Source organism: Amblyomma mixtum, chromosome 5 (assembly GCF_055824585.1).
Source record: "Amblyomma mixtum isolate Tamu chromosome 5, ASM5582458v1, whole genome shotgun sequence".
Taxonomy (NCBI): domain Eukaryota; kingdom Metazoa; phylum Arthropoda; class Arachnida; order Ixodida; family Ixodidae; genus Amblyomma; species Amblyomma mixtum.
The window spans coordinates 13325227-13341036 of NC_143016.1; the positions used below are offsets into that span (position 1 = coordinate 13325227).

Below are 15810 nucleotides of genomic sequence, written 5' to 3' on the forward strand. Positions count from 1 at the left end.
ACGATCAGTCAAGCAATTCGCAATTCCTCATGCTATTTTTCTTTTCGCCAAATACTAACTCCGCCGCGACATACTGACAACACTTCTTGTCCCCGCCGAAACAGTACCGCTCGCGAAAACGATGAGCCAATCATGGATAGCGACTCATTTGATCAAGCGCAGTTGTTGGAATTACCGCTGGCCTTTGCTACAGACCTTCGCCTTTGCAGTGTTCTGGCTAATTCAAGCCGCGTTGACGGTAAAAGGGGCATATTGCAAACATCAAACACTATATCCTCTTGTTCTAGCTGTACTTTCTCTTTAGTGGCGGTTTTCATAAAATGCAGCCGCTTGTTTCTCTGTTATAGCACTTGAATATACATCGGGAGTATTTACAGAATAAGGTTTGCGATATTCGTTACTGTTACTGACGCACTAGGTATAGCAGTTTCAGTTTAGTCGATGTCGCAACAAAGACAGTGCACCTACCGTCGCCTCCACAGTGCAGATGTTCACTTAGTCTACACTTCCAAAATGGGGACCTTGTCTTAGAAATGCACGTGGTGTCGTGAGGTGAAACATTACGCTTAGTCATGTCCTAACGAGAAATGACCACAGCTACCGGTAGAAAAATACGCCCAAATATTTAGCCTTCGAATCGGAGCGTGGAAATGACAGCTCTACCACAGCCTATTGCCATCGGTGGTTACGTGACCACCGTACGACGCCGTAAAAGCTCGAAAACGACGTCACTCGCAGTGAGTGTGTGGTGGTGGCACCCAACGTGCTGCGACTCGGGGCCGGGGAGACTGTGGTGGCCATGGTGGGCGGCGACGAACCCATGCGGATGGATATCTCTCTCAAGACCTACTGGAAGGCGGGCCGCTCCCTGTTCCGGAAGCGACTCTACGTTAGGCCAGGTGAGAGGAACCGTCTAGGCACAGTTCTTCTTTGCCCTCCCACTGGCAATGACCGAATCACAGAGCCACCAACTGGTGCCATGTATATCAACGATACCTTATTTCACTACCACATATTACGCCTCGTGAGTCCGACATTCACCTCCACAAGTGTCGTCGCGAAGCACCACCTTATTGCCGTCCAGCTACTGCGTACAGTTCCCGGAGACGTTTTTCCTCAATTATATTCAAACACCGCACTGCCGATAGCACCGCAAGGCTAACTTTTCGAATCGACTTTACACTTATAATGGCCTTCTTACTGCATAAGGACTCATAAGATCAATTATTACTTTGTTATTACGCTCACTTTTTGCAACACATTCTTATTTTGTGCGCTACACAGTGCCTTTAGGCATACTAGAATCGGGAGAGAATACAAAAACCCGCGAAACAATCTACCAGGCGCAAACAAACAGCGTGTAAACGCTACAATTTTAAGGCACTAAACCTTAGCCATCTTGAAAGGGAACATGCCGTCTTGTATCATTCAAAGAAGAGTTCTCAAAGCAGTCAAGCATAAAAGAAATTTCGAGCGCTCTTAAGTTGTGGTGTCTAATATTGAAAATAAGTGCGTGAATTTGTGCATATGAATGCCCGTGTTCAAACCAACCTTGCAGAATTTCTCTTTTGAGGTTATGACTGCTTTCCGTCGTACTAAAGACAAGGAATGTCATAAGCGGCGCCGGAAGAATGATGCCAGTTCATGCGGTCATTATTGCATTCCTCGTTGCGTAGCGAGAAACAACAAACGGCGGTGAGCTGACCGTCGTTCCCGGCATGGTGTTGACGAAAAAAGGCCTGAGGCACACACGCCGCTGATAGTTGTGTATTCGTGATTGTGGTTGCGTGCGCTCTCCAGTGAAGCGGATGCGGTTTAACACACCCGGGGAGCGATAACTCTTGTTGCCAGAGTGTCGACGGCGATAAAATTTTCGAAAATCTAAAATCTCGCATCGCTATTACTAAAGGCCACTTTCCAATCGCTAATTATACCTAGCTGGCAAGCTCTAACATTTCAGTATCATTTGGTCTCATCCAGCTTCGTAATTATCACTTCTGACCTGTTTTCTGACACCCGCCTCGGCTGACAATGCTGTGCAGAAGCAGCTGTCCTTTGACAATAGAAAGCCTAATTTTAAATATTGTAAGCACTGTGCGTGGAACTCATACTCCTTTGTACATATTCATCATCCCCCTTCGTCGTCTTCGTGGTAGACGCCATTCCTTCGGGTTGCAATAAAGTCTGCTCCGGCTGTTCTCAATCACACATGTGGTGGAGCTCCTGGGTATATTTGCAGGGCAATGGGGGGTGGGGGGCTGTTTGCTTCAGTGAGAAAAGAAACTCTGCCGTCTTTAAGAAGGCATACCATGGAGTTGAGAGCGTACAGTAATTCTCTGAACAAGATAACTCGCAAGGATGTCTACCCACTTCCTCGTATCGACGACGCCCTTGACTGCTTAGAAGCAGCCGAGTTTTTCTCCACCCTCTACCTGCGATCCAGTTACTTGAAAATCCCAATGCATGAAGATGACAAAGCAAAGATAGCCTTCACCGCCCTAGATGCATTGTACGAATTCACCGCTTAAGGTGTCGACCGAGAAGTGAGAAAGTTGCCGTGCCTTTCATTTCCTGATAACCAATCATTTTTTTATGGGTGCAGAAGTACCGAGCACCGTGGAAGTGTCTGTGAGGGCCGAGGACTTTCATCCGACACAGCTGGCAAATGGAGCGGCGCAGGTGTATCTGGTAGTAGAATGCGGAGGCCACTGGGTCAAATACGTGCCAATACAAGTGAGCGGAGCATCAGCAGAACATCACTTTCTGCAGACGGACAAGCCCATCTACCATCCTGGCTCCATCGGTGAGCACTTTGTAGCTTCTGAATGCCTACCCGCTGCAGTGTAACAACGAATATGTTGAGCTGTTGAATACAAGTTTGCAGTACAGGACAGATGCGAAGATCTTGATTTGATTCAATTTTGAATAAATATAGACAGTCACTGTCTCAATTATTGTGTGATTGGGACTACCTGTTGTTGCAGCAATCGCCTGAGTGGACGCGATTGCTGCGACGCACCTATTTTTTCAATCTTTTTTTTTTTTGGCATCTATTCCTATCAACTCCCTTTTGTCTTCGTGCGGCTGCGATAGTGACCTAGTTGAAGGCAGCTGGCAGGAGACACCCCCGAGGCATTTGCCGGACGCGTGCGCGGTAAGAGCGGACATTACTCTAAGAAAATCGTTCCGCATTAAAATGGAAGGGCTAGAACTTAATTGATTCGAACATGTTGTTGCGGAAGTTTCAATAACACAGAAAGGAGGGCTATTTGGGGATGATAGAATGAATATTGTACCGCATGCAAGCAAACAAGTACACAGGCAAAAGTGAACAGACAAAGGAAGGCGTGGGCTCCACCTAAGGTTGACTGCCCAAGCCCGTCAAATACATACGTACATAACAGCGTAACCATATGCGAACGATAAATGAACAAATATTTATCTCGATAACCTTTACCAAGTTGACGTGTGTCGCACATTCTACCGTCGAGATACAGGAACACCTTTCCTCGAGAGCGAGAGGACTTGTTTGTTGACTCTCTGTTCAGGGTGAATTTATTTCCAATTAGCGGTTACCATTCTTTATTTTCATTTCGAAGCATGACGCTTTGTAGTGTAGATATTTTTTATGGAGTATTAATGTGATTGTTTTTTTTTCCTTTTTTATATATTCTGGCGCAGTTGATATCAAGTTTATTGCGTTGAATGGGTCACTGGCACCGTCATCTACACCGTTCAGGCTTGAAGTTATGGTAAGTGATGGCGGCTTTCTTGCTCAGAAATGGACGGCAAGTTTGGATGAAAAAAACAAAGTTTAAAATTGTGCACCCTGCCTTCACTCTTCTCTACAATGTCAGCCGTGGCATACAAAAACCAAAAAATAACAGATAAATCTATCGATTTCATGAATGTCGCAGGAGAGCTGATAATGTGTTTCAGAGATGACGGCATTCGAGCTAAACCCTTATGGGTAAACTAAATGTCAGAAATGAAATCGATGTGGTTGAAAGAGAGCATGATGATGTTAATTTGCTAAGGAAACCACCCAACACGCACCCAGCATCGTTCAAAATTAATGCCGGCCGCTAGAACACATCACCATCTTGCTTTTGTTTGTACAATTCATCGAATGTGCTCCTCTTGAGTACACCTGTATGTAAACATCTCCTCTCAAATACAAAAATATCTTCTAAAGATCCTATCGTTTATCGGAAAGATAGAAACAACAGAAATGGTGGTGATGTACTGATAGCGAAACAAAAGGTGGTCAATGAAATGCGTTACCTAGTGTTACTTAGAACCAATCTGGGTAAAGAAAGACTGCAGCCGTACTACTATTACTGTCGGACATTGGTACAGTCCTCAATACAGATGGGTTGATTTTTGCGAGAGCCTGTTTACTCCTGCGGAGGAAATCCGGACAAAATATCTTGATTCCTAGCAGTGAGAATAATTTTGCTAGGGTAAGGTGGTATGACAACTGCGAGAAAACTATTAAAGATGTATCTTCAGCTGAATCCGAAGTATTCATAAAACAGCTAATGTGATGATCCTGACACAAGTAATCCGACAACCTACCAGAGTTGAATTAATTTTCGATCTTCTTTCTGCAAATGTTCTCTGGACGATTTGTTTTTTCTGTTAAGGGCTAAAATCATGAAGTGATCATAAGGTGGCAGTCATGGAGCGTTTCCTCAGATTTCTTCGTATCTGTGCTACATATAAATATGTTTTTCTGGCTTTTCAAGGGCGAATGACGATCACACCAGCACGGGCATGGAAACATTTTCTTCCCTCATACTTGGAACATTTCCTTTACAGATTCTTGAGCTGATTGCAGCTTTTCTCACAAAGATATTCCATCCGACGAGATGCTATTCAACCTCGCTTATTTTCAATTTGAATAGATAAATAAGTAAGAGGCAGTGAGTCTAACGCAGCGCCTGTAAACGGAGGCTTAAGACAGCCTGGGAGAGATATGAATGTCTGAGCTATTAAACCAAAAACTTAGTCTCACTATTTCGATATGCATTTACCGAACCTCCAGATAAACAATCCTAAGAAACTCTGCAGTTCCACTGATTCCTATCTCAAAAGTCCATTTTCATTTAAGCAAATGAGCAGAGTGGTCCCCTTGAATACACTTTTATCGCAAAACGGTATATAATACCTACCTCCCGCACATCCCACCGCTTCGTAGCGGTATACCTGTCCTGTAACCAACTGAAATCTCTTCCGAAGAAGTTATAGCAGAGTTTGAGAAACTGCAGTTCCTGACGATAGCTAAGCATTCGCTAAGAATTATTTTGAGTCTAATCTAAACATTTTCTGAGGTCACCTTCTCGTCCACGAGCATCTGACAGCAGAATGGAAAATACCCAGCATCCTCCGTGTGTTTAAAAGTGGGGGTCATCATTTAACTAGCGAAAAAAACTACGTTTTTGATGAAAGGAAAGGTGCACTAAGTGTCTCACTTCATGCTGTAAACCTCTACCGGCCTTGAGAGAAGACGGGCGTGAAAGGTTGAAAATAGGGAGTCGCATCGCACTGGAAGTCTCTATATGATTTCTACCACCTGGCGTTCATCGTGCACTCACATCGCACAATACACGGGCGTCTTGCCTTTCGCCTCCCTAGAAACGCGGCTGCCGCGGGCGGGATAGACCCGGCCGCGTCCTCAGTAGCTGAGCGCTCTAACCTCTCAGCTTTCAGTGGCGGAGACTGGTAAATTGGTTTTAAAGCAAAAGCACTATATCGCTCATCGGCTATGGAACCCTTGTCTATTCTCAAAGTCAAGGAATAGTCGAATAAAAAAAGCAATTTTAGAGCGAGAGCTCCGCTCCTCGGGGTGCAACTTCCGATTTAGATGTGGATGAGACAATGACCTTTGACAATGCCTCACAAGGTCAAACCAAAATTAACTGCCTAGTGGTGTGGCCCAGGCTACGGTAGTATGGCCATATGATCATATGACTGTGACCATTGGGTACTTGACGTGGACCTTTAACCTTGACATTTGATTTGAGTGGGCATCAGCTTCAATGACGTTCAATGCCTCATAAGGTCAAACACAACTTAACTGCATGGTGGTATGGCCCAATGTATAGTAGTATGACCACGTCATCATGACTGTGAATATTGGGCACCTAATCTTGACCACTGACCTTGCCCCTTCACCTTCACATTTGATTTCACACAGTGAACATGCTTAATAGAGCTTTCGCTCGTATAACTTTGTAGAAGACACGTTGAACCCTAGCCACTTTTTTTTTTCCAAGTGGGTACCGGAAGGATGACATCTGTGGTTTTCCACTTCAGGGCTTTCTTTCCCAGTTGGCGCTTCCGCAGGGGATATTTTTTCAGGGGACGTTTCTTCCGGGGACATTTTTTACTACACCCACAGCGCCGGAAGGTTGTCGAATAACCTCGGTACGGAGTCCGGCTTGAGCTATTCGGTATCTCGCGTTGTGGCGTTACAGCCGCACCTTCGACAACAAATTCATCGACACGAACGACGTTACTCACGTCGAAATGTTTTTTCAGAGACACACGCACAGGGGGATAGCCGAACCTAAAACCTGCAGGTTACTGCCGTGGTGTGACCCGCTTCCAGTTCTCGCCTCGTTCGATGTCATACTACTACTCCGCCCCTCTGCGTTGTCCTTGGTGTTCTCCCTTCCTTCTGGCGGGCAAGCGCAGTACATAGAGCCCACTCTGCCAATGGAGCAAGCTTTGTTTGGTTTTACCTACAATCAAGTCCAAATTATAGAACTAAAGACATGTCAAACCAAATCGCTTATCTATCCAACAGGAACGAAGCTAAAGAGCAACAGCCGTACGTGACGCTAAAAAAAGAAAACGTTTTCGAAAGAGACAAACAATGAAGAAAAATTGCGTAAACAGTCTAAGCAGTTCTACAGATAGGCTTTGTTTGTAGCCTACATGTGAAACTGGTTCAATCTATGCCGGACCATGGAACAAAGCAAGGCGGGGTTTTGTCTTGACACCGTGTTTCGAATGTGTTCACAGATATAGCGTTGGCTCCTGAAGTGTCACCATACTCCGTAATCAATCCAAAACTCAGAAAGGCCTTAATTCTGGAAGGACGTGCCATTTCGTTCTGGTGTTGGGACAATATGCGGGGTTTTCAACTTTGTAATATCAAATACTTCCGCGCTGCGCATCACATGGCCTTTCCATTTTCACTGAGCGTGATGCCGGTACAGTAGCAAATAATTCTGTGATATCTGTTTGATTATTCTTGTAAAAAACAGTACGAAGGCATGGATTAGCAAATTTGTGTCGCGTTTTCGACCACAATCTGGTGCTCTCTGTTACATAGCCAGTGACATGTTCCATGATACGCTCTCCCAACAGAATCCGCAAAATGTGGTCTTACAGCAGAAGGAATTCATTCCCGGACGGGATCTCATGCTGAGCGATCAGTTCCATTTGCCACAGCAGACCATTACCGGCGAGTGGAAACTGGTGATGCGGTACGGACACAAGGCAGGTTGCTCTTTTTTTCGTTATCTTCGAGTACAAGCTGGCAAGGCTATGCGCATTCGGCTTAGTGTTTGCCAACCTTATGCAACCCCAAATGCGATTATTGCTTATATTGGCATTTCAAAGCCTTTCGAGCTTTTGCATTTTCATGATAGTGGCTGCACTCTGTTGATCCCTGAACAGCAACCTTCAGTTCGCATTAAGGTGGGATCATGATGCTGACGTTGTTGATGATGATAGCAGTTGTTTTGATTTTAATGGCGCACCCCGCATGTCTCTCATATGAAGCTGAGGCTCAAAGAACCAGGCCACCTCTGCAGTCATTGTAGCCAGCGGGCACCGAAAAGCTACTTCGTAACCACAGCGTACTACAGAAAGTGTATGCTTGAAAAGTGATTACGACCGCTGTGCAATTTTCGCGTTGCTGCTTCTTGACCAGACGCAGGACAAAAGCTTTTGCTCAGGAACTTGGTTTATTGGTTTATTGGGGTTTAACGTCCCAAAGCGACTGAGGCTATGAAAGACGCCGTAGTGAAGGGCTCCGGAAATTTAGACCATCTGGGGTTCTTTAACGTGCACTGACATCGCACAGCACACGGGCCTCTAGAATTTCGCCTTCATCGAAATTTAGCCGCCGCGGCCGGGATCGAACCCGCGTCTTTCGGGCCAGCAGCCGAGCGCCGTAACCACTGAGCCACCGCGGCGGGGCCGTGTTCAGGAACTACTAAAGCACAATCATCTTCACCGACTTTATCTCAAAGTTATCCTCAAGTGGTCAGTCTAATGACTTTTACGACAATTTATTTCGCTACAATCGCAAGCCGTGTTCCTAAATAAACGAATACACGGCTGTGGCGCTCACAAACACAGGGGAACAAATAAAGCCTAATTTCGTTCAATATGCAAGCCTCGCTTTCTCGTCGCAGACGGCGACAGTGGGCCCTAACATTGGGGACAGTAACACCTAGTCAGTGCAGTGACTGTATACAATTCTAGAGACACGACGCATGCCGCCTCGCGCAGGCGGCGTACAAGGTAACCAAGATATATAGGTTTCATCAAAACTGCTGCTAACGTGGTTTTAAGGATACTACAATAAAAACTCTCAAGCGACCCTAGATGAGTCGTTTGAATTCGTTAGGAGCCAAACGATCGTTACAACCAAGATTGACACAGTAAATTTCGTTATATCCGAGGTGCAAACTTAGGTTTGTTATAGGCGAGTTGTCATATTTGGGTTCGGTATATTGGAGGTTGACACACTAAAGTTCGTTATATTCGAGGTGGACACACAAAATTTCGTTATATACAAGAAGGCATATTAAACGTTCGTTATATCCGAGGTAGTATACATAGGTCGTACAGGCAGTATAGTAAATCGTGGGAGGGAACAGCGCGAAACAAAACGACGGACAAAGGAAGAGGACACAAAGACGAGCGCTGACTCGAAACTGAATTTTTTTATTGAAAAACGAAAACATATATACATCACACTCACGTGAACAAACAGAGCAACTACCATTGGTCTAGTGGAATCAAGACCATCAAACGCACAATATGCCACGTGGTGAACTCTGAACAAAAGCACCCCTGAATCCCGAAATGAAGCAAGTCATGAATTATCTAAAAACGACACTTCTTTGTTAACTAATGCTAAAGAAGGCTGGCTGATACACTGTGATTCCTTCTTTCGTATGAAATAAGCTTCCATAATCTCCCTTGTCAATTTATCCCGGTGTCTAAACAAAATTTTAGTTTTTGTGACCAAAGGGCGGCACTTTTTCTGTTTTTTATCATTTTCCTTCCCACACTCGCGGCAATGATCTTTCAGATGAGAGTATCTGGTGTCTGATAGTGAATTAAGATGTTCCCTCAGGCGAACATTAATACATCGGCCTGTCTGACCAATGTATACTTTTTTGCACGATAGTGGAAGCTCGTAGACTACAGAGCATGCGCATTCCACCAACGGTGACCTGTGAGTAACACGGCATTTAAATGGACTAACTCCTAATACACTTTCACTACGGTTTCTGATGGCCCGGCAAAGCCCGCTCAACTTGCAAGGTGCCGAAAAAACAACTTCTACTTCAAACCTACCAGCTACATTTTTTAGATTATGGGCTACTTTGTGAATGCAGGGGATGACTGCCCTTTTCATACATGTCTTGTCCCTCTTTGACTTGACGAAATCCGTCCTCACCAGCCGCACCAACTTTTCGCACGTTGCCGAAATAACCGAATCAGGGTACCCTGCGGTTTTCAGCCTGCTGACCTGTAACAATACACTCTCTTCGATCTGGTGAAAACAAGAATTCTGTAAGCTCGAGCGGAGGGCAGACACAGCTATTCCATTTTTTACATTTTTTGAATGTCCGGAAGAATAGTGCAAAACCTGTTTCTGTGATCTTGGGGAGTAAAGCCAACAAACATGGTCGTTCTTGAAAAACAACTTAATACTAAGAAACTGGAGAGAATCCTTCAAGGGCACTTCTGAGGTAAACGACAGGCCATCTGCGCACTCTCGAAACAACTTCAAAATGTCTATCATCGTCCTATTGAAGTTGTCTCTTTTTGTCAGTACCAAAAAATCATCCACATATCTGAAAATCTTCACCACCATTCCCTCACTGTGTCTACTAATTTGTTTATCAATCTCACCTAAGAAAATATTGCTCAAACAGGTGCTACCCTAGACCCGATACAGATCCCCTTTTTTTTGCACATAGACGCCGCCTTGCCAGCCTACATGAGTTGACCTTAAATAAAACGATAACAGTTCAAGAAAGTTGTCAAGAGGAACCCCGCACTGACCAATAAAGCCTACTTCATCATTGTCATCAGTGGTGCACTTTTTTACTGCTTTCATAATCCCATTGTGAGGAAGTGAATAGTAAAGATCTTCAATGTCAATACTGAAGCCTGTACAACCACCTGGATTGCTATGCTTTAGGAAAAGGGTTACCTTGTCTGTATTACTAACCAGGAAAGGATCATCCACAACTAGATACGAAAGGTGCTTTTGTAGATAACTAGATACACAGTGCTGCCAAGTGCCAGTTTCCGAAATGATAGCTCTGAAAGGAATGTTAACTTTATGAGTCTTGGCGGAGAAAAACAGATCTAACTTATCGCCTTGTGCTTTTCTAACAGCCGTCGCCAGCGGTCCAAGATTACATCGGTTCATTAACGAAACGGCCTGTTCCTTAACACTCTGCGAATCTACATCGACACGATTAAAGCACTTACTTACAGCCTGTGAAGCCTTTTCAGCAAAAATGCCTTCGGGTATGACAACAAATGACCTTCTTTATCAGTATAGTAAGTTCGTTCATGGCAGGATTCCGCCTGCCCATCGTGACAGGTGAGCCACCTGCCACTGGTTACTGACAGAAGGCGGTCGCCATTTCCGCTTGCATAGACAGCTATAATGCTGACGCATTAGTACTGGTGATATAGTACTTCATAGATTCAATGACCGTTTTTGCCGGCAGCAGTAATGCCGATTGCAGCAACGCTGCAAGGATAACGGTGGCGTCGGATGAGTGAGTCTTTTTTCAAAAACGTTTTACAAAATGTTCAAGCAAGGTTAAAGAATAAGGTCACTGTAAATTGTGTAAGGAACGAAAAGAACGCTGCCTTCACTTTATACAAACTGAAAATTAACTGCCTGTATGCGTAGCATGGGGCGGCAGAAAGTTACTTGAGTGGAGATCAAGAAGTTTGCGGGGATACGGTGGCCGCGGCTTGCACAGGACAGGGTTAATTGGGGAGTTATGGGAGAGGTCTGCAGTGGGAATAGTCAGGCTGCTGCTGCTGCTGCTGCTAATCATGATGATGATGCAACTGGGGCATATATTCATGAAATGTGGTGTGGTTATATTCATTCCAGGGCGTAAACCATATCAGCCGCAACGACAGAACAGTCTTGACTCTGTCAATTTAAATATACAAATTTCCGCCTAAGCCTCGGGTTCTGTTAATACGTATATTTAAAATTAAAAGTAAAAAAAGTAAAAAAAATTATGAGTTCTGCTCTAATCGGCTTAGCGCATTAATCAGCCAAAGCTGATAGGCGGCCGAGAGGGCTGGAGTGGCAGGCCCATTTGGACGTTTCACAGGCGACAGCCTGGTTGGGCTTCGCACTAAATAAGTTGGGAAAAGCTATTACTATTAGCTATTACTAGTATCAGCTGTGAAATGAGCGCCAATATTCTTTCAACATTTTGTCGACTCATTTTTAATCTCCAGCTAACCGGGTGCACCCGCTGTCTACTTTCCTGCGGTCGTTACTTGAAAGTGTGTGAAGGCTTCTAAACGGTCTTTTTAATTATTTTTTTTTGCTAACAGTTTGCCCTAAACACGACAACGACGTTCGCGGTTGAAAAATACGGTAAGTGATATCTTTAGTCTCTCTGCATGGTAAACTTCAGCACTGCAGCAAGAACTAAACTATTGCCGCGTTTAGGTTTATTGAACACATTACTTAGCACTTTATGTATAATCATCCCATTACCTTTACGTACGTAGGTGAATAAGACATCGGCATCGTGGTCTGTGTTGCGCTGAACCTGTCTTCGATTTCACTGTGCTTTGCTGTGTAAAATTTTTCGTAGTTGTGCATTGAGTGAAAAATATCCTCAAAATTCTATCAGCTTCAAACAGTAATAACTGATTTTTTTACTTCGTAAGCTCCGCCTGATTATTTACTACATTGCTAGCAAAATGAATGGAGCCGAAGAAAAATGCACTCAAATTTATGCACATGTGTAAACGAAACCGGCTATGTTCATGTCCAGGAAGCTCTTTGCTGTGTGCTTCGTTTATTTACTTATCCTGCAATCCTGAGAAGGAATCTCAACAGTGATTTACCTCTGAAGCTGTGCTTGTATCCATGGAAAATAACGGGTCACCGTACGCAAATGAATCCTGAAGAGAATTAATAATCCAACTTTAAATGATTACGTCCAGCCTTCTCGGATAAAAATTTGGAGTATTAGAAAATTGTACGACATTCTTACCGAAATAATGAAGGCATCGGTTCATTCTTCTTATACGTATCAAAATCTTTCTTTTAGAGAGTTTCCATCGATCGCATCGATCAGTCAAAACTGCCATAGAAAACGAATGGGGAACGCTTTTGACGATAGCAGAAACGTTATTAAAAAAAAAAAAGGTACAAGACTGACCTCCCGGGATCAGCGCATACATTCACTATTACAGTGAAACCTTACAATGTATGAAAAAATTGCGTTCATAAATCTTCCTCGCTCAAGAATGCTTTTGTCCTGAATTGTTCGGTATGGAGGACAATATTTCTTTCTAGATTTGTTTCCTTTGTCTAAGTGCAAGCACAAAATCATTGCGTTTCCTACCAACGCAAAGCTATTTCGGTAAGCTAACGTAAAATCTTGTTCGACCTCATTATAAATATGCTGAGCTGCCAAAAAAAAAAATGTAGACCGGTCGCACAACATTATACTTCATGCGTTGCTCAGTGACTGTCTTGTCAAGCAAAAAAAAATGCTTCTCTGTCTAGGACGTATCTTGTCCCACGTTTTTCTTGCGATTAGTTGTCCATTACAATACACTACGTATCCTAACGTATTTCGAGACGCCCGAAAGTCTCTCCTTTCATACGACGTTGCAGCTGATCAAGTTATTATACCACTGACCACCTGACAAAAGCGGTAGTATGGCAGACGCTGAAAAGTGTGAGGGGAGAGAAAAGGCGGATAATCGCGTGGAAAAGGTTCCCAAGAAGAGCGGCCTACAACGTGCTGCTGTAAGTAAAAGCAGGGTACCCGTCTTTAGAAGTAGCTGCTCCCTCAGGCGGCGTTGCCTGTAAAGAAATCGCTCCTTAGGCATCGTAGTAACGCAACTTTGGCATTCTGTCCATGTTGTTATCTGCACAGAGCCGACCTTAATCATAAAGCATTAAGTGTTTTTAAATAATTTTTGTTTTCTTTTTCTTCACGATTCGTTACTACGAATGATTGAGTTTATGGACTGTTTTGCTTGAGAACGAAAGCGTCGATACTGACGAGACAGGACTGTACATAGCATCACTTCACTCATGTATCCGCAAGATATTGTCACGTTGTAGTGACGGCAGTCCAGCGGTCAGGAAGACACCAGAAATACTTTCAAACGAAGCTCTTTATTTGGACTGACTTGCGCCCTCAAAAGAACTGAATCACTCAGTGGCGGTGTAAGCAACAAGCGTGCTCGTCAATCGTCGAACTACGAATGTCCGCCGCTCGCGGCATCGCTCAATTTAAAGCTGGCAAAGAAACTTCCAGATAGCAGGAAAAGATCATCTACAGTAATCTGGAAAAACCTAGATGCAGCCTTTGATGGCTGCGATCAATCGAGATTAGACTGGTCGCTTCTCGCGTCACGAACAAAAATGATAACAGCCCTTTCCTGCAGCCTTGAGCGTGAACGAACAAACGCTACAATGATACGTGGCAATATCAAAATTCAGATGGACTCCTTATCGTAGTCAGCAAGAAGGTAGTTTTTCTTTGGCCGCACTTTTGAGTAAAATTCACTTAGCAGTACTAAACCTTCCACATCTTAAGCACCCCTTTCAAGGTGCACAGTTTAAACTGTTTATACTGGTGAACAGCGCAAAAAAAAAGGCGGGACAACGACAAGACAAGCGCTGACTATCAACTGGGTTTATTGAAGGACGGAAGGGTATATATACGAAAACATAAAACAAAGAAGTAAGATTAAAGTGTGAAAGGGCCGTGAAAATCAAAACCTATGTCACATGTGAAGTGATGTAAGCTAATTCCTTGTTGCTAAGTGTCACGGAAGGACTGCTGATGCATTCGTCACCTTGCCTGTGGATGTGATGCGCTTCCATTATTTCGCGCGTGAGCTTATCTTTATGGCGGGACAGAACTTCGGTTTTCTTGTACTCAGGTGCGCACTTGCACTTTTTCCAGCGGAACTTTGTGCGCGGAAACCCGCCATCTTGTTCCGATTTCCTTTCTTGCTCCCTTTCATGTTGGCATTTGCACTTTTCACAATGAGCGGCAACGTGGCTAAGAGGGTGACTTTTCTTCTGTTTTCATGCTCCATGAGCCTTTTGTTTAAGCATCTGCCGGTCTGCCCGACGTAAACAGCACCGCAAGAGAAGGGAATTTGGTACACCACGTTCTCTGCACATGGTACAAAGGGTGAAACATGGCGTACCTGGCAGCCTTCCTTCTTTTCTTCCTTTGCCTGTGCAACCTGCTTGCACATGGAGCTCAGTTTGTGGGGAGCAGAAAACACAACATCGACTTCATACCTGCCGGCAACCTTCTTGAGACCGTGAGACAAGCCGTGCGTGTAAGGAACCACCGCTGGTCTTTTCACCTTCTTGCCTTCATTGGGTCGGCCATTGTTTACAAATTTTATCAGCTTTTCGGAAGCCCTGGAAATTATTTCATCCGGATAAACATTTGCGCGTAATCTGCAAACCTGCATTGTGATGCTATCAGCAGTCTTCTCATGGCACGACTTTTTGAGAGCGGATTTCAGGCACGATACCGCTATACCTTCTTTTTTTAAGTTTGAAGTGACACGATGAAAAATTCAACAATGGTTTTTCAGACCTCGGGCAATAATACCAGCAAACATGCCCGCGTTCAATAAATAAAGCCAAATCCAAAAACTGAAGCTGATCGCCGCTTGGAACCTCAGTTGTAAACTTCAGGCCGCGTCCGTATTCACTGAAGACCTTCAAGGCATCAGCGAGCTTTCTTGGCAAACTGCCTTCATGAGCAATAACAAGGAAGTCATCTACGTACCTAAAGATACGAGCGACCATGCCCTCTGACGCTTTGCTAATATCAGAGTCAACATTGCCAAGAAAGATATTGGCCAAGACTGGAGCAACCCTTAATCCTATGCAAACACCTGCCGCTTGCACGAATGCCTTCCCTTGTCAATCAATCACAGTCGCGGACAGGTAAAACGACAGAATCTCTAAGAAGCTCTCAACAGACACTCCGCATTTGTCAATAAAGGCGCGCTCTTCATTGTCCTCGCAAATGCACTTTTTCACAGCGATCATCAAATCACAATGTGAAAGGAATAATACAGATCAACCTCGTCAATACTGAACATCATGCAAGTCCCTTGATTTTTCACATTAAGATAGTCCACAAGCGCTTGAGAGTTCGGCACTAGGAATGGGTCGTGCACGCTCAGGGACGTCAGGTGTTCTTTGAGGTATCCCGACACGGCCCTCTGCCAAGTGCTGCGCTCGGAAACGATAGCGCGCAAGGGTATATTCACCTTGTGCGT

General features: G+C 44.3%; 1 protein-coding gene across 1 annotated transcript in view; it reads left to right on the forward strand.

Annotated features, from left to right (window-relative positions):
• Nucleotides 1–2309: 2309 nt before the first annotated feature.
• LOC149341316 (complement C3-like) overlaps nucleotides 2310–15810 on the forward strand; it is a 120124-nt gene continuing 106623 nt past the window's right edge. Inside the window, exons 1-5 of the mRNA XM_089542847.1 lie at nucleotides 2310–2442; nucleotides 2603–2803; nucleotides 3682–3752; nucleotides 7378–7509; nucleotides 11857–11899. Of these exons, the coding sequence (XP_089398973.1) occupies nucleotides 2310–2442; nucleotides 2603–2803; nucleotides 3682–3752; nucleotides 7378–7509; nucleotides 11857–11899 (580 nt within the window). The remainder of the gene's footprint in view (nucleotides 2443–2602; nucleotides 2804–3681; nucleotides 3753–7377; nucleotides 7510–11856; nucleotides 11900–15810) is intronic.